At 31.3% G+C, this 23,631-nt stretch overlaps 1 protein-coding gene across 1 annotated transcript in view; it reads left to right on the forward strand.

Annotated features, from left to right (window-relative positions):
* The window catches only part of LOC143912079 (dipeptidase 1-like), a 107,821-nt gene that overhangs the window by 9,786 nt on the left and 74,404 nt on the right, over window positions 1-23,631 (forward strand). Inside the window, exon 5 of the mRNA XM_077431251.1 lies at window positions 17,591-17,723. Within this exon, the coding sequence (XP_077287377.1) occupies window positions 17,591-17,723 (133 nt within the window). The remainder of the gene's footprint in view (window positions 1-17,590; window positions 17,724-23,631) is intronic.

The raw sequence follows: 23,631 nt of genomic DNA on the forward strand, positions 1-23,631 counted from the left end.
ACCCTTTTTATGTCGGAATTGCGAATTGATAAATATTTACCCAAACGATCAAATATTTATACATTTTGTTGTGAATCGAGAATATTAACTTGAAATGTTTCTTTACATATTTGTGAATGTAAATTTGATAGTTGAGATAGATATGTAGATAAAATGTTTCCCTAGAAAAGTATGGTATTATACCAATTTTGGAATTTTTTCTAGTTAAAAAAGAGAGTTGAAACTATTCATAAGCTTTATGAAGCGTCCGCTGCAGAGGCGATAGAGTATTTAAACATGGAACGTATTTCAAGGGGTAAAATGAAAGCTCGTGCGAATGCACAGATTCGCCTCGAGGGCCAGGCTTTAAGTAAACGAGACTTTTGTGTCGGGAAAATGGAGAAAATTCTCGTCCGAAAGGAAATTTCAGCCGGTGGAAAATCCGCACAAAAGACAACAAAGTAAATGACCGTCGATAACCTTTTTTATGGTGGCTTGTTGCGGTTGACGTTAAAAATGGACAATTCACAAAACGGAATTGGCTACACCGCTCATCGGCCGGAAAGCATTCATTTCACTCTGAATCGACTGAAAAATTGTTTCGAAGCCTTTGAATTATATGAAAAAAGGGAACCTTTTTACAACGATCGCCTTAAGAATCCAATGACCTATCGCTAACATTGAAATAAATTCATTTAATATAAAAAAAAATGTCAAATAAGACCCACTTAGTTAAATAGCATAGAGCTTTCTGTGCCTTGAAATTCTATAAACTGATCAAATAACATTTATTTAGTATTCGTACTCTCAATACGCTTGAAACACTATTCAATTCCAAATTTGTCAAATTGATTATATATACATATTTTTAAATGCTTTTTATTATTACTAAATTATGTTCACAATACATTTTACATCTATTTAAGTAGCTACTGATCTACTGATCATTTTCTATTTTACAATTTTATTTTAATTTTGTTAGTAATCATAGTATTATATTATTCTAATGTTAATGTACAGCATAATAGGAAAAATAGCTCAAAAACCTATTTACAATTCCTATAAATGCTCATAATACATCTAATACATAATATTAATGTTGATTATATTATCATTTGTAGATGCGCAGAATTTTTGTGTATTATTTTTAAGAAAAACTTAATTAGAACTGTTTGTCTGGAGATAGCCAGACAAACACTTATAATTATTTCATAATTAGAAGTGTTTAATAATTTAATTTAACATAATTTATTTAATCCAGTATTTTATTGATGCGGATTAATATTTCGGTACGCGTATTTAAAATGCCCCATTCTAATTGAACAATAGGTTAATGATTAGATTGCTCACATATCTTGCTTTATTAAAGTTATAATATCATATTTTCGCTGTAATATGCACACGTTTATAGTAAAAATTGCATTATAAATTTCATAATTTATGAAAATTTAAATTGGTCTTCGTTTTTCACGTCGTATATTTAAAGATTCGACTATTTTTATAAGAATCTTTAAGAAGATTGCAAGCATTTTTTTCAATTCGTTTCGATATTTACATTTCAAACAGTGAATAGACTTTGTTATTACTAAACAGAAAAAATTAAGAGGTAATTTGAAACCGCCTTGTTCTCCTCATTAGATAACGAGGAATAATTTGAATGTGAGGAACTTACGAATGTTAGAAGTGTGTTTGATAAATTAAAATGGTTGGATATTAAAAATATTCTTAAGTTAAGCAATTTAAAATTTGTATATAAGCTAGATAAGAATCTATTACCCAAAAAAATACTTGTTTTCCACAGAGGTGTTCAAATCTATAATGCCCTTCCTGGAAGCATTAGAGGTGCTAATAACATTGGTGCTTTTTTGAAGGGCGTTAATGGATACCTCTGTGAAATATGATGTAATAATATAAGTTTAATAAATACAATGTATGGCAATTTTTTAATATTATGTTATGGTTACTAATTATAGTTTTGTTAATTATGTTATATTATAGTTTTTTTTTAATTTGGTTGTTACTTTTTTTATTTATTTACATATTCATTAGCAATTTGCTACTAAATAAATAAATCAATACATATATATTGTTTTTCAAAAATTGAAATGGCAAATGGTCGTTTGGAATCAAGATGCCACTTTGAGAAATTAGTTTCGATATTTGGGTTGATTTATTGGGATGTTGTTGACGACTCTATAAAATCAATAATGCTTATACTTTGTAATGTATTTTTCTTGTGCATAAGTAGCTGTATATATTATATGTATTGAAATATATTGCGACATATATTTGTATGCATAAAACTCGTCGTTTTAGTTTGCCAAACAAGCACGCTCACTCTGTCAACTTTTCGGTGCCTCAAAGCACAAAATTACAACAGCTCTCTTTGTCCACAAAATCCTTTTCTCGTTGTTTAAAAAAAAGATGGAAAGCTTCAACGCTCAAGGGTTACACGGGTGTGTTTCATATTAAAACGCTTGTCGGAAAAATGACAATATCGCGTATTGTGTCGAACTTGCTCGACTTTGCGGGGTAATTGTAAAATTTTCCAAGTTATTTTTCGGAACACACGTAAAACTTTTCGAGTGGTTTTTTTCTTCTCGAGTGTTGGAGTTCTGAAAAAGTCAATTTCGGCGAGTGAGTGACACCGGAACATCGCCACCAAGTTCTTCATTATTGACTGAAATTTCTGGGGGAAAGTCGTCGGAAAAGTTGCGTCTAAGTTTTCCACCATGCAAAATCCGGTCTGGCCCGAGTAAAGCCAGCCAACTTACACGGCCTGTACAAGATAAACTTTCGGTCCCGGTATGCCTTTATCTGCACAGTTTATGGATACGTTGAAAAATCTCAAAACTCGTTCGGATGCTTAGATCGGTCTCGCGAAAACAATTTGTTACTTTTTGAATCGCATCGGCAATTTTCGTTTGATCTGAGCGCGGAAATTCGCTGCGTAATTCGAAAATGTTGTTTGTCCTTTGAATTCAACAACGGAACAAATTAAATATACAGATGGAAGAAAAGCCGAAAAAGAAAAAACAACCGAGCCAGTCCTCTTTCGGGCCATTCTTTCGACGTAACGGCCGTAAAAAGATCTTGTCTAAATTGGTTCGATTTCACCAAAGGGGGGTCGTTATAACAAACAGTACTCGAAAAAATATATAAACGTATCCTTCGCGTTTATTTTATTATCGCACATAAGATGTACAAATATTGAACGATAGCGTCGTAAAGGAAAACATGCAAACCACAATTTTCTAGCTTGTATATATCAATATTTAGGGCTTGTTGCCCTTCCCTCCTCCATTTTTGTGTCGAATTTGTACGCGTTTACATTATTTTCTTGGTTTTTATGGCTACGATCATAGAAATGCGGGGCAATCTTATGGCGGAAATGTCGATTCAACGATGGTTTTTTTTTTTTTGCCCGGTTACAACGCAAAATTTGGGTCAATTGTTGTACCATTACGGTCTCTGATATAATTTTGACAAGTTTGTTTTTTATGTACATATGTACATATAATTTGTTTCACAGATCAATACGGTAAAACAAACCCCAATAAGAAATAAAGATAATCAATGATTCGTGATAACTTGTATAATTTGTATTTTGATGGTTTTTCCTCCTGCTCGCACAGTTCTTTATCGAATGGCTCATATTCCAAGAGTTTTCCGACTTTTTAATGAAATCGTTTCTCCTGAGCCTGAATGTGATACTTTCCACCTCAGTGAGCGTAGGGGTTATCGGAGATTATTTTTACACATTTGTATGATAGCCTGCGCTCATAATTATTTTCATAATTGAACGTGATGTATGAGTGGAATTTTGATCTTCTCTCTTCCATTTGGGGGACGCAGGGATGTTTTGTATTTGCGGCTGGTTCTTATACATAGTATATTGGTGCTGGCTATAGGTGAAAGACATTCCCTACTTTGTATTTTATATGATAATTCGACATTATCTGCTATTATCATAATGCTATTGTTTTTTTTGATTACGTATAAACGTATTTTTTTGTCTGTTTATTTATCTATTATATATATTTTTATTTTTGTCATCTCTCTGTATGTTTCGACCATTGTGGCTCATTAGGAACTCCTGTAATTCTAAAATGGCCCAAACTTAAACTTAAATAAATAGATAAATAATATACATCTATTATTAAATAATAATAAATAATCTATTATTGGACTCGGATGTTACATATATTATTTATTTACTTTTTGTTTTTTTTATACCTATCTCTGTATATCCTGTCTGTTGATTTTTCAATTAATAAAAATAAAATAAAAAAAAAATAAAATAAAATACATATATGTACGATGTTAAAATGATACCATAAGATTTTTAGAATTATTAATTCACATTATAAATATTGATTTTTCATAGATAAATCTGATAATTCCCTATTCAAATAAAATTACATAGTATCTTAAAAAATGTATTGCATTTCTAAACAATCACACAAACCGGGTGAAAAGTCATATATACATATGTTCATATGTGTGTGTTCATTTTAATCACTAGAACTTTTCATTAATACCATATTATTCTATGTATGTACATACATATGTACTTAATATAATTATATAATACTTAGTATAATAATTCATAATTACTTTACATCTATTGATTCTTGATAAATGAGGCTGGATATATAATTGTAAAATTATGATACATTCATCAATAATGAATATATTTAAGTCGAACCTAAAAATAATATAATTGTTCTGAAATATGAATTCAAAACTCATCATAATTGATTAACAAATTAAAGCATTTGACAATTTCATGTTGCGATTTGCAAAATTTCTAATTTACAAGGCAAATTGGACATTTTCTTTCGTGCGCTTTGCCCTTTCCTCCGTTACTCTTTCGTTCGGTGTTACGTTTGCTTCAACTTTTTAATTTAATAAATCATTTTTATGCGATCGCATTTGTCATAAAATTTTATGTAGGGATTGAGGGATTTACGCATAGTAATTATCTGTCGTACGTATTCAAACGATAAAACTCCGCGAACGATTTTTTTTCTCCGCACAAAGTGTAATACGATCAGCATTTTTATTTGTATATAATTCAATATCGGAAATATTTATTCGAGAATACTCTTCGCTCGGATTGTGTAATATTATTAATGTTTTTCGCCGAACTGGTCGTGTTCAATTCTGACGACAATGTATTCGGGGGAAAAATACATACATATATCTTCGACAGGTTTCATCGAGGAGTCGCTTATGCGAAAAGGAGGACGAAATCGGCGATTTAGACAGAGTTGAAATTAATATCGGTTCGGTGAACGTTTCCTCATGCGAAAGCTCGATCAAGCGGGGAAAATATGCGAACGAATGCGGCGTGAAAGCTTCAGGTTTCCACGGCTAGTCTGACCGATCACGCAAGACTCGTCTCAGGATTCGAATAGAATAATGTAGGGGATGATAATTTTATCAACTGCGGACCCATAGCTCGATGCACAACTATAATGTAAAAAAATAGTGAAAAAACCTTGGATACGAATATTTTCATCTGAATGACTAATATTCAGAGCGGTTTTGAAATATTTTCTATGAGTAACCAGAAATACACATTTTATTTTACATCGATATATAAGACCAGGAAGGCTTGACAGGAAGACCACAATGCGCCTTCCTGGACAATTAATTACAAACAATGCAGCATTTTTATTAATAAATCTTATTAGCATTTTATTTAAATCACTGTATTGCGAGAAGCTGAAATTAGCAATTAATTAATTAATTAAAGAGTTAATCCATTGAGACATCTATGGATTTTAAACATGTACATATTTTTTTACAAATTGTACATATTTTATTTTATTTTTACATAGATACATACATATATGTATACCAGGAAGGCTTGACAGGAAGACCCCAATGCGCCTATAATTAATTACAAACAATGCAGCATTTTATTATTACATAAATCACTGTATTTCCAGAAGTTGAAGAACACGAAATAACAATTAATTACAGAATTAATCCATTGAGACATCTATAGATTTAGATTTTGTACAATTTTTTTACAAATTATACACACAATAAATACAGAAGATTTGTGACAACAGCAAAGATGATTTTTTGCCAATTTTGAGGAACCGTTTCAACAATCAACAATCAGATAAAATTGGCAAACTCTGATAAGAAACGATCGATTTGGAGTCACAAATACCAGTTGTACCTATAGCGGGCTCGAGCCCAATAATCACTTGGTGCTAAACATACACGATACCACTGAGCCATACTGTCGGAGTATCCCTAACATTCATGCAATTAAATTCATTCAACATGGATTTTATTCTTATTTTATTTATATATTATTTTATTCTTATTTTATTTATATATGTATGTATTATTTTTCTTTTGTTTTCTGTTATTTTTATTTTTCTGTTTTTCTTTGTAGCGCATTAGGTTCTTCCTGTAAAGCTACAATGGTCCAAAACTACTACTATAAATAAATATAGCAATAGTTAGTTAATTGCAGTCGTTCGCGGAAAATAAAAATGTTTGGTCATATTAAAATTTTTAAATTGCATTTGATTGCCTAGTGTTTTTATATGATTAAATAATTATAATACGTTTGTATATTATCCGTCATCTAAATTCATGTTTGTATGAATATTTACATGCAAAGATTAAGTAATAAGCTAATGGGAAAATCTCACGTGTAAATATTAAATTACGAATGTATACTTTGAAGACGAGAAATATTAAAATTTCCTTCCTTTTGCTTATTATTAATATTTCGTAGGCCAGCTTATCTAAAGAACTGGTTGAGAATTTGTGGGTAAGAGGATTTAATAACTTCAGTGACTGTCGGCTCAGACGTGTGTCTCGAAACTGAAAGTAAAGCAAGATCTAGAATTTTTCCCTTCCACTAAATAAATACTTTTGTATGCTTATTTTCTTCGTTCCATTTATCGACTCGAAAGAAGTATTAAATTTGTCCGAAAGATACGAAATTGAAATTGAATTTCCCCTGTGAATATTATCAAAGACTATGATATCGCAATTATGAGAATAAATTCAAATTTTCTTCGTGTTAAGCAATCCAATTAAGCTTCATGAAATATATTATACATTTCGACGGGGCACACTTTGCATACTTCTAAGGAAAATCTATATCTGAGGAAAAATTCAAGTATCGAATTACCTGATGAAAAAGCTCGAATTTGGTGAAATATGCTAATTAGCAATTAAATATCGTTTCGAATCAAACGCAGCGGGTACTAAATTTTCACTTCAATGAAAAATTAAAATATTCCCCGAGAACGAAAAGAAATATAATTTCCGTTCCCTACGGAAAATGAAAATAAGTATGTCGGCTCCGTTTCGACTTGCCGTTCATTTAATTTTTTTGCATCTCAGATTGCGCTTAATTTTTTTCTTATTGAAAAGTTCCTTAATAAGTGTAATTTTCGTGACATTTCATTCGTGCGTATAATTGGAAAGTTTTTTCTTCGAGGCGTTAAATAAATAAAATTTAAGTCATCCTTCCAGTTGAAAAGTCATGGAATAACTTTTTTTATTTTATCCGCTTTCATAATTTACGCTCATCTCAATTCGTAATTTATTGGCCTATATATGTATAATATCTTCCTTTTTTTACATTGAGAATTTTTCTAAAACGGTTAAGCGACCTTTAGGGAAAATATAATGTCTTTAGAATACTTTTCTCTGAAAATAATTAAAAGAATTAATCTTCTGCAGAGATTTTCCGCCATAATGATAAAGGCATTATGAAAATGTTATTGACGTCTTTAATGAAAAACTCACTTGAAAAATATTTAAGATTTTCAACGTAATAAAATTTTATTTTATTAACGCCTCATGTAATCTTCGTTCATTTCAGAATATAAAAGATTCGAATTTAAATCGGTATTATTGGTTCAAAGTTGAAAATTTTCAATATCACGTTTGCGATTTTACTTTAAAAACTAGCATAAGTTTTTTATGCTATTTTCTAGTCGTAAATCAGGATCAGAGTGAATCGTTCGGTTTCAGATCTCACTCGTTCGAGCTATAAATCAGAGTTGGAGCAAACGCTTGACTCGACTGTCAAATCCACACCATTTCTATTTTATCAAGCTCTTCACGGTGCTTTCGATTCAACGATCCGACTTTAAAGCGCTTTTTTTGCTCAAAGCCATGGAGAGCTTTCGTCGCGAAAGAAGCGCGAAAGCCTTTTGAATGGGGAACGTATTAATTTAATTTCCGCACGCGCAACACATTATAATAAAAATGATCAATTTTTCTTTAAGCATAGTTCAATTTCTTTCTCAATATATGTATATTTAAATAGTGTTGTACCCGATGAAATATCGTCGCATGGGTTATATCATATTAAGTTATTAAATAAAAAAAAATTAAAATAAATGTATCGTTGCTGTGTTCTATCCGCTCGCGGTCGTATTTTTTCAACTACCTTTTAAATATATTTAATCTAATATTTATATTTAACTAGTGTTGTGCCCGTTGATTTCAACTGGTGGTTTCGAAAAGGAATTGAAACACGAATAAAAAAAAAGTTATATGTTATATATATGTAAGTAAGATAATTTATAGGCGCACGCGCGTAATATTAATCGTAATAAAAAAGTGGCACATTATAATCGGCAGTCCCACCCGTTTGAAATGATGAATGATGAAATCGAAATCGAAACGGCTGGTTTCGGAAAGAAATTGATGCACGAATTAGAAATTACGAATTACGAATTACAAAGTGATACGTCTTGTGCATCGCCGTCGCCCTGGGGCCTTCGCCCCCAGCGCCCCCGGCGCCTCCGACACCCTGGAGGTCTTCGTCCCCGCGCCCCCGATACCTCCTGCGTGTCCGGCGCAAATGTGACCCACTATCACGCTTCCTGGCGTCTTGAATACTCGGCTGCGATTGGTTCCCCATACTGGTCCATGGTCTGTCACATATTTACCGACAGTCCGTTTTTATATGTATTATTATATAACAGGTAAAAACTACCTTCCTACCTACTGTCATGTTCCAAAACGCAGTTTATATATTTTTTAAATTACTTGGTTAACAAACTAAGATTTCTATATTATCATAACAAAGTTACATTTATGTTATTGGTAGGTGTATTCGAAAACTACAGATTTAATTATGGAACGATGATGAATTTAAAATGAGATACGTAGAACTTTGTTTCACTAATAAACTTTGGTTCATTTTGTTCTGCTGCTGTGCTGACTGTCACTTGCGGGGTCGATATTAATGACTACCACTCTTGAAGTCTTGATGGTGATGACTAACTTATGTGATGGAATCGTAATCTATATAAATTATTTTTATATTTTTTGGGTTGGGCAAAGTCTGGCATTCCTGGGTTGGGCAAAGTCGGGCACTCCTGTCTTATCTGATTATTCATTTACAGGAATTTTAATGGACTTGTTACTCACGTATATGAATGTAAGAAAGTGAATTTGATTATTGATGAAACTACGTTGATAAGCGAGGTACATAACACTACCTATACATATAAACAATATAAAATAGCAATAAAAAAATTCTTAATTAATTAATTAATTATATCAATTTTCAATAGATGTTGCTAAATGCTCAGAGATAATTTGCCTAGAGGAAACATTGGTAGCAAACAGTATATGTATATATAGAAGTTTTTTTTCTTCATTTGTACATTTTGTTGGCAGTATCTTAGCTGTGACGTACATACATACATATGTACGTCGAATCGAAATGATTTTTATAGTACGGTGAGCGTTATCTCAAATACACAAAGAGACACACAGAATAGCGAGATTATATATATGTATGATGTACGTATTTTGCTCAGTAAGAAGATTTCATGGAGAAGATTCTTTATTAAAATAAACAAATATGTAGTAAAAGTGTACGTGCAGTTTATGAAGAATTCATAATAGTAAAGCACTTTTTTATGACTGGTTGGTTAAATTTAACTTTTAAAGACTGGATGGAAAATTTTACAAAGGGAATTTTAATAAACGTTTATTGCAAACTACTCTATGACTGCTTTAAAAATAAAAGACAGTGTGGTTTTAACTTTTTCAAATTCAAATTGCATTCTCTGTGAATATTATTAGCGTATTCTTAAACAATCTAATTTAGCCAAGGCTGAATTTGTTATGATAAATATATGTACATATATTATACAGTAAATTCAACGAATTTTAAGTATTTAAATGTTTCTGGAATCCCAATAAAAGTAAAATCTTTTAAGCCACTTCAAATTTAAAATTATTTTGAACTCAGTTCTGCCTAAAAACGCTTTATATTTGGACTATAAAACATAGACACACAAATAGATAAAATTATATAAATAGCCAGCAAATTTTTAAGAAAATTTGTATATAAAATATAATACATCAAGTAGATATGTTCCATATCGTGACAATCAAACTACTGAACTGTTGGTTAGCATATTATGCTTTCAAGCAGAGTGGTCACGGGTTTGAGTCCCACTAAAGTTCCGCTACTAGCCACACCTTGGTTTGTGACTTCAGGTCGATCATTTATCATCATAGTTTGCCAATTTTTATGATTTTCATTGAAACGATTCCTGTAAAATTGGCATCTCCTTAACTATCTCTCTTGATAATCCCAAGCTATTCTGCATCTTGATGTTCGCCAATTTGATTACAAAATGCCGCAAAAATTTCTCCATAGATGTCTCTGTGGATTTTTGTAAGAATTCGCATTGTATAAAATGCCCATGTATAGGTATTTAAATTTTATTGCATCTGTATAAGGCTTTGAAGCGATCTGTAAAGGCGAGTGTTCTTGTTCTATGAAATAAAATAAACAAAAATATGTTCCATATAGCGACAATTAAACGAGACAATAGTATTAAAATTAGCACGGTTTGATTTGTTATTTGATATGTTAAATATTAATTCTTAATTGTTGAAATGGATACTGTGAGTTTTAAAGAATTTGTTTATTTATTCCGTCGCGTGATTTATAGCGCAACAGTTGTAAATTTCATCGCGATAAATCATGGCTAAAAGGAGACACAAAACAAAGGCAACGCCTAAATGATATACCTCGCATTGTTTGGCTAAGAAAATACGCATGAGGGAGGAGGGAAAAGCTAAGATAGGGAGGGGGCTGAAGGAGAGAGGAAAAGAAGCGCCAAACAACTTGAAACGTCGAATGTTTACAAAAGTACGAATTCGTTTAACGCAGAAGAAGAGTGTCCGTTACGCGTTAAATAAATTCCGAACCGAAGAGCAGCGGTATATATTTTTATTTATTTTTCAAGCAAACGGAGATTTTCAATTACTGTGAAAGTCACCCTTCTCTCAGGCTTCATTTTCCCGACACTTATTTCACTCCCGCGTCCAAGAATACCGGACGTCGTGTTTTCTCCCATGGCATCGGTCGACACACACAAATACAAAAAAAAAAAATTGAAAAGAAAACCCGGATGAGAAAAGGAAAACGTCCTCTTGTTTGTTTGTTCGCCGGTCGCTCTATGGGGGGAAATCAAAGAATTTTCCGGCTCCGTCTCGACCGAACGGTGGCTGCTCCCGCCTCCAGCATAATAAAAACCTCACTTTTTTCCGCGAACGCGAGATTTTTGCAACGAGAATGAATAATTCGCACGGCAGCACTTTCGCGAATGAGAATTTCGCGAAGTTTCGAAACTTACTTACGCGTCATCCTCGCTGAAACATAGCGCGTTAAATATTTATGCGTAATTAAATGCGATACGTGCGTGAGTCAACTCGCGAGCGTGTCTCTCTTCATACTGAAACTTCGCTTTTGCGATGTGAAGGGCATATAAAAAAAAAAAAAAAAAAAAATATATATATATATATATATATATATATATATATATATATATATATATATATATATATATATATATATATATATATATATGTATATGTATATATATATATATATATATATATATATATATATATAAAAAATAATATATACATATATATACCATAATAACGCATGCAATTCCCGTTCCCGTTCTCGTTCCCGTTCCCGTTCCAGTTCCCGTTCCCGTTCCTGTTCCCGTTCCCGCTCTCATTACCGTTCCCATTCCCGAAATAATGTGTTCGCTACCTGCCTAATAATAACAATGACACTCATTCCCGTTTTTCCCGTTTCCGTTCCTGTTTTTTCCCGTTTTTTTTTCACAGTAATCTTCCCGGACATGCACACAACAAATCCTGGAAGTTTCATCGTAATCGGTTTAGTAGTTTAGCAGCCTATTCGAGACACACACACACACACACACACACACACACACACACAGACATTCATTTATATATATATATATATATATATATATATATATATATATATATATATATATATATAAATATATATATATATATATATATATATATATATATATATATATATATATATATATATATATATATATATATATATATATATATATATATATATATATATATATATATATATATATATATATATATATATATATATATATATATATATATATATATATATATATATATATATATATATATAAAGAAAATCCTCAGGTAATGAATTGAATTCCTCAACTTTTGATGAGGAGTGGTTAAAATGTCTTATCATTCTAAGTAGATATAAAATCAATAAATTTAAGATTTGTGTTTTGGAAGAAGTCGGAGTACTTTCAAGAATTTTTTCTTAACTTTTATACACCTGTGTAGCGCCGGGCAATGCCTGGAAATTCTCGGATATGCCAAATAACGCGGGAAATACATACACATATGTATGTATATAAATCAATGTTTGTCTGTTTGTCTGTCTGTCACGTATGCATTCCTATAAGATTCAACCGATTGCGATGAAACTAACAGGAGTTATTGTGTGTATGTCCGCAATGGTTTTTATAAAAAAATATCACCCATAAATGGGAAAAACGGGAATGAGTGGCATTGCAACGCAATAATTTCAAATGTTTTCGTGTCACCACCTGCGTTGTTAAGGTAAAATAAAGAAACAATTAATTAATGTTAAATGTTTTCGCTGTCTGCATTTTGCGACAAATGGAAACGGGAACGAGAACGGGAACGGGAACGGGAGTTGTATGCGTTATTGTGGTATTGTAACGCATACCGTTGATTATATTTTCCACTTTGTTTTAAAGCTTCGTTAATAACATCTATAATATTTCGATTTACTGAGTACGAATATTTAAGATTTAGTCATGTGTTCCTCGAGATCAGATTTGAATCGAAAAAATGTATCTTTTTACAGTTATGACTAATTTGTCGATACAAAATTTGAACTTACGTAACTCAATTTTTAAAAATATTTCAGCCGAATATATTAATATTGTCGTATCATACTATAGCTGAATAATGTATGGAATTTAATATGTCTTTTTGTTATTTAGTAACTGCTAATACCCGTATGTACATAGTTCTATTATTAATAAATATTGAAGTTACATATATGTATGTATGTTCATAATGTTGGTACCTTGATATTAATTTCCGTACAATGATACAGCACGATTATAATATATTGAAGTATTTAATATTATATATCCATTTTATATACATACATACATGTGTTCATATTTTTTATATTTTGACAAGGCTTTATATAAGAAGCATTTTACGATCTGTTCTTTATTGTTTTGCGTCAAAGAGCTAATTACACATTTTGCATACAAAAGCGGTCAAATTATATTCAAAATAGAAATACTTTCGCAAGGCTTTCTGTCGAATTTTCCGCTTTTCATCCCGTCTGTGCCTTTCCACGACCCACCCGCCCATTTAATTCGTCGCAAATTAACTGCGACGATCCACCTTTTGTTTATCGAAGATGTGGGATTGGCTGTGTATGCGACTGCTCAAGACGATAATAAATTCGCCGAATAATGCGAAACAGCTGTCATTCTTTGGAGCTTTCACCCCAGCGAACTTTTGCCGTATCCGTTTCATTCAAACGCACGTCTGGGAAAACTCAAAAAGACAAAAAAATAAATGAAAACAAGGAGAAAAACGCTCCGCTGCAAACGGTATCTCTCGTTTGTCCTGAGGGGAAAATTTATACTTTTCTTAACTAAAACTCAATAAAAACTAGACGCAGAGTGCCACTAGTTTAACGTATATTAAATAAACAATTGTCTATACTCGAACTTTAATATATGTTGAATTCATTCGCCTTCTAGTACATGAACGTATTTTTATTTATTTATTTTATACCATGAGGGCCTTACAGGTAAACCCCAATGCGCCTTCCTGGCCAATTATTAACAATGCAGCATTTTTATTACACAAGAAGCTGAATTACGAAACTCTGAAAACTCACAAATTAACGAGACATCTATCAATTGTACATAAATTTTATTGTACATTAATCATACTCAAATCGTGGTGACATAGAAGGTAGGAAGGTTTTTAGCCAATTTTAGTCGGGAACCGTTTCAACAATGAAATCAGAGAAATCGGCAAACTCTGATAGAAAACGATTGACCTGGAGTCACAAATATCCAGGTCTGACCAGCAGCATTACAGATATACTCGAAATAATTTTTTTCAATCGCAGTCTTAGAAGACCTGACGCACTCAGGGAGGGCATTGTACATGAGCACACCCCTGTGAAAAACACCCCCAGCTGTCTTTTCTTACTCTACTTACAACTAGTTTGTCCTTATTTCTAGTATAAAATATATGTATATCACTATTCCTTATTGTATAATCCTTAAAATACTTAGGTTATTACTTATGATCTAACTTATTAACAAAAGACAATGTACTAAGATTTAAACTAATTTTAATACTCATCCATCTCAATTCATCTAACATAGTTACTTCTAATATTTTTTAATCTACTCACATTCAAAATACCTCTCATGGATTTATTTTGAAATTTCTATATTTTTCCTAAATCTTGGCCATAAAATATGTTATACATAAACCACGTGTATTATAGACTAAAATTTTACTTTTTCTACTTAAAATATTTCTTAACCTACATACATAAAACACCAACTTTTCTAGCCATTTTTTTAATGATGTACTCAACGTGAACCTTAAAATTTAGTCTCGAGTCTATGTGAATTCCTACATATTTTATATTATCAACTATTTCAATAATTTTATCATCAATTCCAACTTCATTGAGTACATTTTTACTATTCAACCACATAATTTTTGTTTTATTCACATTCACCTTTAATTTATTTTCACACAACCAATCACTTACATAATTTGATTATTTTTATTTTTTATTTTATTTTATTTTATTTATTGAAAAATCAACAGACAACAGGATGTAGATATGTATAAAAAACAAATAGTAAATAAATAATATATGTAACATCTGAGTCCATTATTAATTATTTATTTAAATTGTTATTGGTGTCATATTACAATTGCGATGTCGTATATGTATGTAACTTTATTTTAATTCCTGTATCAATTAATTTGACCGTTGAAATATCTAGTCAACACTAGTTATATTATAATCGTGCATATATTGCTTAAAGCTAATACTTATTTCTAAGGCAATACTGTGAGGGTGCGCCCGTACAAAACTGATCGCAATTTATCGCCTAAAATTATACGACGCCATTTCACGTCAAATCACTCCCATACCATCCGAAAAAGCTTCCGTTATAAGAATCGTGATATATCGTCGAACTAAACCGTCAAAACCTATCGCGAAATAAATAACGATTAGCGCCTTCACACTAGATTACACCAATCGCTCGCACCTACATATTGGCTCCAATAAATCTCGACCGCGAATCTGCTCCAGATTAAAGATTAGCCGAAATCGATCAATCACTCCAATCCAGATATTGTATGTACATAGATATTAATTAGGACACTGTGTCGCGCATACTAAATTTGCTAATTACCCTTAGTGGTGGGTCTTGATCAGCTGTGACGACAAAGTGAAGAAGCCTTTGTCTCTTCGGCTGATTGACGTATGTGTAACTCGGCTAGTTAACCATATGATGCTATGCTATTAATGCATCGTTAAGTGTCGGCATCTTGGGAACAATCTCTGTAATGTAATCGTGGAACTTAATCAGCGTATATATGTATATGTAGGTACATACATAGATGCTCTGCCCAATTGGATTATGTAATTGAAATAGACCTCAAATTTGAATCAAAAAGTTGCATGTATTTATATTATAAATAGTTCGTGACATTAGCATTAAAATTTTTGTATATTTTTTGGAAGCCATATGTTGAAAAGGTCGCACAATGTTGAGTGCGGGTTCTAAGAAGAATGATTAGAAAGCCTTCCGAATTTTCTTTATTAATATATTATATATGTATAATGGTAGATTAAAAAAGTTAATCTATTTATATTGGAGATGAGAAGATTCAATGATGCCTTACAAATAAAATAATTTGAAAATGCTCATCTTGAAGGTTATTCGTTGGTTAGTTCTATAGATAATAGCGATATTTTCAATTTATATTTATTTTTGTTTTCGTTAATATATCCTTAAATATAATTTGCTTTTGGGATGTAGACAATTCCTATGGGCTCGTCGACTGTGCTTTTTAAACAAATAAATAATATAATTAATTAATACTTTAAGATGCAAACAGAAAGTGTACGAAGAATAAAATAGCATTTATGTTTTAATAGATCTGAAGAAGGAACGAATAAAAAAAATTAATTTGCGTACGAAAATTATATAGTGATTTTATTATTGTTCCAGTTTTTGTCATTTGAATTTGAACATAAAATATATTACTTATTTTATAATGTGCAATGTTTAAGATAAAATTTAGATTTTTCAATAAATTTCATGACTCGATAATTGATAGTAAGTATGTAGTTATCACACATACGTCTGATAATATAAAATAAAATAGCATTTTATATTTATTTGAGATATTCTTGTGATTCTTAGAAGACATTCAAATGATTCCAAAATTTTGTCTACTTTTTAATATTATAGGATGTATAATATTTGGGAATGAAAGCCTCCACAGTGTACGAAAGTCTGTTGAATCGAAGATATTACCAAATTGAAGCTTGGTAATGGCTTTTCAATATTGTTTTTCATTTTGTACGATTGAAAATGAATACAATGATCTGAAGTATATACTAACTGACACAGAAGGTTAAGAGCGGTCAAGCCCACGAGGGCTTTCAGGGAATCTCTAAATATGTATACAAAATCCTCACATACATATGTACATATGCGTAAAACGCTATTACACAAATGGACACGTTTTATTTGCAAAATGGATAGGATGTTACGCGCTTCCTTTCACTATTTTTTACGTATCAAAAGGGAGCGGCGGAGAAGAAATAAAAAGTAACGAAAATCCCATTGCAAGCATATCTCACTCACGAGGTAAACTGTTAGCACATCAATAAGGTATCATACGTATATATTTATGCGAAAAGAAATCTGAAAAACCCAGATATATGTACTTACAACTATGATAAAAATGTGAATTTATCGCCGGTTTGAATATCGAGAGAAAATATTTTCAAATCAGGGCGAGTTTTCCTTTGTCCGTTTGAGCCGAGTCCTCTTTATGCGTCGGCTTACTTTAATATTGGAGATTTGAATAAATACGGTATATATGTATATATAATATTAACTTAAGGTTTGGTTTACACTTTTTTTTGCAGTTTTGGGCGGCTTATGTGCCGTGTGCCGCTCAGCACAAGGATGCTGTACAATTGGTCCTGGAGCAAATTGACGTTGTGAGAAGACTTACAGACAGATATAATCCTGATCTCGTGTTGTGTACGACTCCTAAAGGTCAGTTTAATTGTAAATCTAACCCTTATTTTAGTTTGATTTGACTGTTTCTTGCTTTGAAAATTTGAAGTAATAATTTTTTTCGGTTTTTATATAATATTTATATACTATACTGGTGTTGTATTACCCGGTTTCACTCAGTATTTGTAATATAAACAGCGTAAACATAACGAATCTTTTTGAATCGAAAAAAAAATCGACTCGTCTTCATAGAAATTTTTACTTGTTTACGAAATTCCCAACCAAAGATACATATATACTCACATAAAAAGTCTCTTTCAAAATTTGGGTCTGGTTCACTTAATACAGATTTTTTGTCTCCCTTCTACACACGGTTCTCCACAACTTCTCAAATTTCCAACCAAATATACAAACTTACATACATTCAAAGTCTCTTTCGAAATTATATATTAGATATATTTACAAATTTTAAATCAATCAACTTTTATGAACAAATTTGTTCGTAGAATGTTTTTTACGGATATTGGAAAACTTTCTTTGGAACTTTTTAAATATACATACCTATACATTAGCTACATACATACATACATATGTACATATGTATATTGAAAAACTTCAATAGCAAAAGAGACATGGTAATTTCTTATGCATGTTAAAATGTCTTTTGTTAAGCAGTTATTGTTGCTTTAACAACTTTTCGTTTTACATACTTTTTTTGAATTTCCTAAATTTATGTGAGAATTTTTTTTAATTATTATTAAAAAGTATTGAATATGAAATAAGATTCGTATTGAAAATAAATAAAAAATACTAGGTGTACATACATACAGGTGTCCCGACAAATTTCGCCAAATCAGAATAGCGCATAGACAAAATCACGCATATATAAAGAAATATGAGCAAGAAAATACATTTAAATTGAAATAGCCATGGGCAGACCACGTGGCTAGAAGAATGGATGAAAGGTGTACAAAAGAAGTGCTAGAATGGTACCCGAGAGAATGCAAAAGGGAAAAAGGAAGACCGCAGGGAAGATGGGTAGACGAAATTAGGACAATGTATGGAGTGAGATGGTGAGCGGCTGTAGATTGTGATGATTATGATGATGATATATATGTATGTGTGTGTATGAATGTTTGTATATATATAATTATTTCAAAAATGTCATTTTTTTCTTGTCTAATGGTTTATTTTTGGCTTAGTAATCAAGTATGAGTCCAAGAATAAAAACATCTTCGATGAATTCAAGTGTTCTCAGTTTAAAACGTACATATATTATATAATATATTGTGTCCCGAAAAAACCGGGCGGGACAAAATCGCGTGGACAAAATTGGACAAAGCCGCGACAAAATTGGACGAAACAAAAAAAATGGCTTGGACGAAACCGCGCAGCGACAAAATCCCGCAAAATATAATAGCGCGGTGAAAAAATCGCGCAACGCATATATAAATAAATATAAGCAAGAAAATAAATACAAAGACAAGTAATATAAATATTAAAAACAGGTCTAATGTTTAAGAAAAATCAAAAAAAAAGTAATGATAAAATAAGAATCGTTTATTTATTTTGAAAGTGTATTTTTGAATTTACTCACACTTTATTGAAACTTGAATAGAAAGAACAGATATATTAAATATAATTATATGTCCTAAATAATATCGAAGAATCAGCACAAATTCAAAAGTTCATTTGCCAAATTGTGCTGATTCTTCGATATTATTTTTAATTTAAGACATATAATTATATTTAATATGTCTATTCTTGTTATTCAAGTATCAAAAAAGTGTATAATTTAAGCTCGAGTGACGCCAGGTACACTAATTATGAATAGCATAATGTATACATATGTAAATTTGAAGCGCAAATAGGCCTAAATTTTTGGCAGATTAATAATTTGAATCTGACTTGACGCGTAATGAGACGCGAAACTGACAAGAGGTACAAACCGTGCAATTTTTGGCACAACAAACAACAACCTTCTCCGATGCAAATAATTTATATTCGATCCGAACCGATACGGCGCGAATAAATCAAGAATTAAAACGGATCGCGCATAATAGACTAACAAATTCGGTATTAATTCAATAGTTCAACAATTTCAGGAAATTCGGGATTATGCGCATCTTATCCCGGGAAAAATCCTGATCGAACGAAATTGAATAATGTATCCGGTGTACCGCTAAATACGTAAACCCAGTCTGAAGATAGCACTAAATTTGACCGTACTATATATTCATAAGAATTACAAATGATAATAATATGTATACACATATCAGTGGTTCCCAAACTTTTTTTATTCGGCAGCCCATTTATTTTAACTTTAGCTGTCATATAGATTTTTACTTTATCTATGTACGTAGTAAAAAAATATGAAGTTTTGTGATCATGCGAAAATTTTAACTCGAGATTTTGACTGATTCGAACTCAGAATCGATCACTGATCTTGAAAATTTGTTTATTTTATCGAGGTAAGCCTGTTATCAATAGAATTTTTGTCATATAAATTTGAATTTTAATGAATTTGAATGAATTTTCTCATATAAAGACAATTTAATATATTATCCCTATTAATTCAATTCAGATTCGTATAAATACGAGTAAATACTAGTACGAGCTTTTAGTTCGCAATTTTACCGATTTAAAATTCAGCACACTTCCAATTAACCCTTTTAAATTAAAAATAGTGTGGCCGGAATACTATCCCAATTAACATCTTTCAATATAAAATAGTATTAACAGCTAGAAATAATCCCAAGTGAAAATGAGTACTTTCGACTTTTGAATTGAATTGGACGACTACTTGATAATGAAAGATAAAATACCCGACTATAGATTCCAATATTCATTTTGAACAGGAAATTGACAGATTTTGAGACATCGACCAAACAACACTAAGATACAGAAAAATCGCGTGATTTAAAAGACACATATCTCCGAATCTTCAGCTAATTAACATTTTTTATTGCCAGATTCGTGTTTACTGGGCATAGGTCTATAAGAAAATTCATATCTCGTCTCTGAACCATTTTTTGTGACGAACAGTGATATCGAATTTTGTTTTGTGACCTTCTTACATTCCTTAAATACATACATAGATAATGTCATGGGTTGGTCGCATCCGAATACTTTTTAAATACATATACCCCAAAAGACCTCTAGATCCACTTATGAAGCTCGTACGTATTTGAATGTTTGCTACACAAATGTACTTAATAGATAAATCTACTGGCGATTTGGAAATCCTTGTCATAGATGTATTTTGTTTTTGTAATTTGAGCAAGAATTATCCCTCCATCTCTGTATTATGTGTTTATGTTATTTGAAATGTATATGTATTATTGTGTGGAAGTGGAATACCTCGAGGGTTCATTTCCGTATGGTTTCATCCCCTATTGTGAGGACGCTCGTTTTGTATTGTTGCATACATACGTATGCACATATGTGGGTTCAAATTTGCGTGCCTGATGTGTATTGAGAGCTCGCATTGCGTGTAAGTAATAATGACTAATTAGAACTGGGTATGATTGTTTTCAAAGAGGCTTTTATATCACGAGTTATTGCATTTGTCTGTATGTATGTTGGATTTTGATTTTATTCTTCATGATGATGAATTTAATTAGAAAGTACTTGTTGTAAAAGCGATTTCTTGTTATAATTATTTACAGAACTTGTGAGAACTAAAATATTTTTAGAGGTATATTAATGGGAAAGTTTTGGTATAATTTTTTAATTGTGATTGATACGAATAGCTTTTTTATGTAAAGATAATCATTTAAAAAAAAAAAAATCAAACAACAAGATGCTTTCAAATTAAATAAATGTCAAAGAATATGTATTATATTATACGGATATACATTTAAAAAAATACGTTATTCTTATATAATATACATATTATATTTTTACTATGTATTTATTTAAAATCCATGTATAATCAGCGCATTTGATAGGTCCATCTAATTTGTAATTTGTATATTTTATTAAAATTATAATTTGAGTCTGGTGAATGATTTAAAACTTTTTAAAAATAGCTTAACACTTGTGTACATGCTTAGCACGTTTTGGTACAGGTTTTTCATTCCAAATTGACCCTTTTTCATCTCAAATTGACCCTTTTTCATTTCAAATTAAAGATTTTTCATTTCAAATGGACTTCTTTTCAATGTCAATTTGGAATGAAAAACCTATAACTTAGATATTTGCTCTGAAGCAAATAAAATTGCATAGCACGACATCTTCATTGATGTTTAAACCAAAATCCATCGAAATCAATCGAAATTGGAAATTATGTACCCATTACCGCAAATATTACAAATCGGAGGCAGAATTTAGTCACGATATTGCAATTTATGTCAATTTGCTTGAACATCCAATCGAATCAACCGAACGTGATTTGCAATTCGAAGTTTCGATCTGCAACAGATGCACCAACACAAACTGCACCAGTCGAATTATTATAAAATATTACACCGACACGATAGAAAATAAGTGTCGACGCGGAAATTCCATTCAAGTCTCCGGAAAAGTTCTCCGAAAGACCGGGACTTTTCCAAAAATTGATTTTGTAATATGCACACAGTATTCTTGGCATTCATAAACCATTCGCAATACTTGCAACGTATTGTCCGCAATTTTATTGTCGTCGAGCAGAAGCCAGCTCGGCTATAGCGCGCAATTTTTTCGCAACTCGAAATACATTTCGATAAATTATAGCGTCGGAAAAGTATATTCAACGGTTGAGCTTTTTATTTTCGTACGGTTAGTTTCAGTGGGAGAGCTTTTTCTTTTTCGCGTTGAAACTCCCATTTGGAACTTGCGAAACCCCTCAAGAGCGAAACCATTTACGGCTAAGCGGAGAATAAGTGAAACTACCACATGTCCTTATTACACATGTATGTACATACATGTGTTACAAACAAGTGTGAACAGATTTCTAATACACGTAAGGTAACGGTCCCAGTCTCTGTCATAATAAGGAAATAACAATTGTACTTATTTCAGAAATTTTTCTAGCAACATATTTATGAAAACATATCTTAGCTTAACATATTATGTTACTTATTTTTTGGTAAATAAATAATAATAAAAAGTATTTTATTTAGATTTTTTGCCAAAAATGGCCTGTTCAAAAATGGAGTCCTGGCCTTTTCGCGCTTCTGTGATTTATTTTATTTAAAGTTTAAGTTTGGACCATTGTGGAATTACAAGAGTCCCTAATGCGGCACAATGTTCTAAAAATACAGAGAGATGAGAAAAATGGAAATACATTTGTCTATGTATACGATATATATATGTATGTACATAAACAAAAATACATTTATACATAATCATAAAAAATTGCATTATAATTATAGCAGATAATGTAAAATATCAAATAATAAAATAAAATGTAGGGAATATCTTGCACTTATAGCCAGTAACATTATATAAGAACCAACTGCAAATACAAAACATCCCTACGAGGCCCAAATGAAAGAGAGAAATCAAAATTCCAGTCATACATCACATTCCATTATGAAACTATTGATTAGCACAGGCTACCAGACAAATAGGTTAAAATAATCTCCGAAAACCTACGTTCACTGAGAATATTGTATTGTTATTTCAAAAAGTTGTTGATTGGAACTTTAAATGCTTTTCAAACTTATGTACATATGTATGTACATACATAGATCATCCGGGACGAGAAAATTGAGATGTGATTAAGAAGAAGAGATTAAGCAGTCATAATCTTAAACACCTAAAAGAAAAATAGTTAGAACATCTAATTATCTTATTAGACTTTTTTAATTATCTTATTAGAGTTTCTCAGAGCTTCGTCTGAGGGCCAAATGAAAGATAGAGGATCAAAATTCAACGCAAACATCAAAATCAATTATGAAAATAATGATGAGCGGGGTTCACCAGACAAATAGGTTAAAATAATCTCTGTTAGCGGTATTGTATG

Source organism: Arctopsyche grandis, chromosome 5 (genome assembly GCF_051622035.1).
Source record: "Arctopsyche grandis isolate Sample6627 chromosome 5, ASM5162203v2, whole genome shotgun sequence".
NCBI lineage: Eukaryota > Metazoa > Arthropoda > Insecta > Trichoptera > Hydropsychidae > Arctopsyche > Arctopsyche grandis.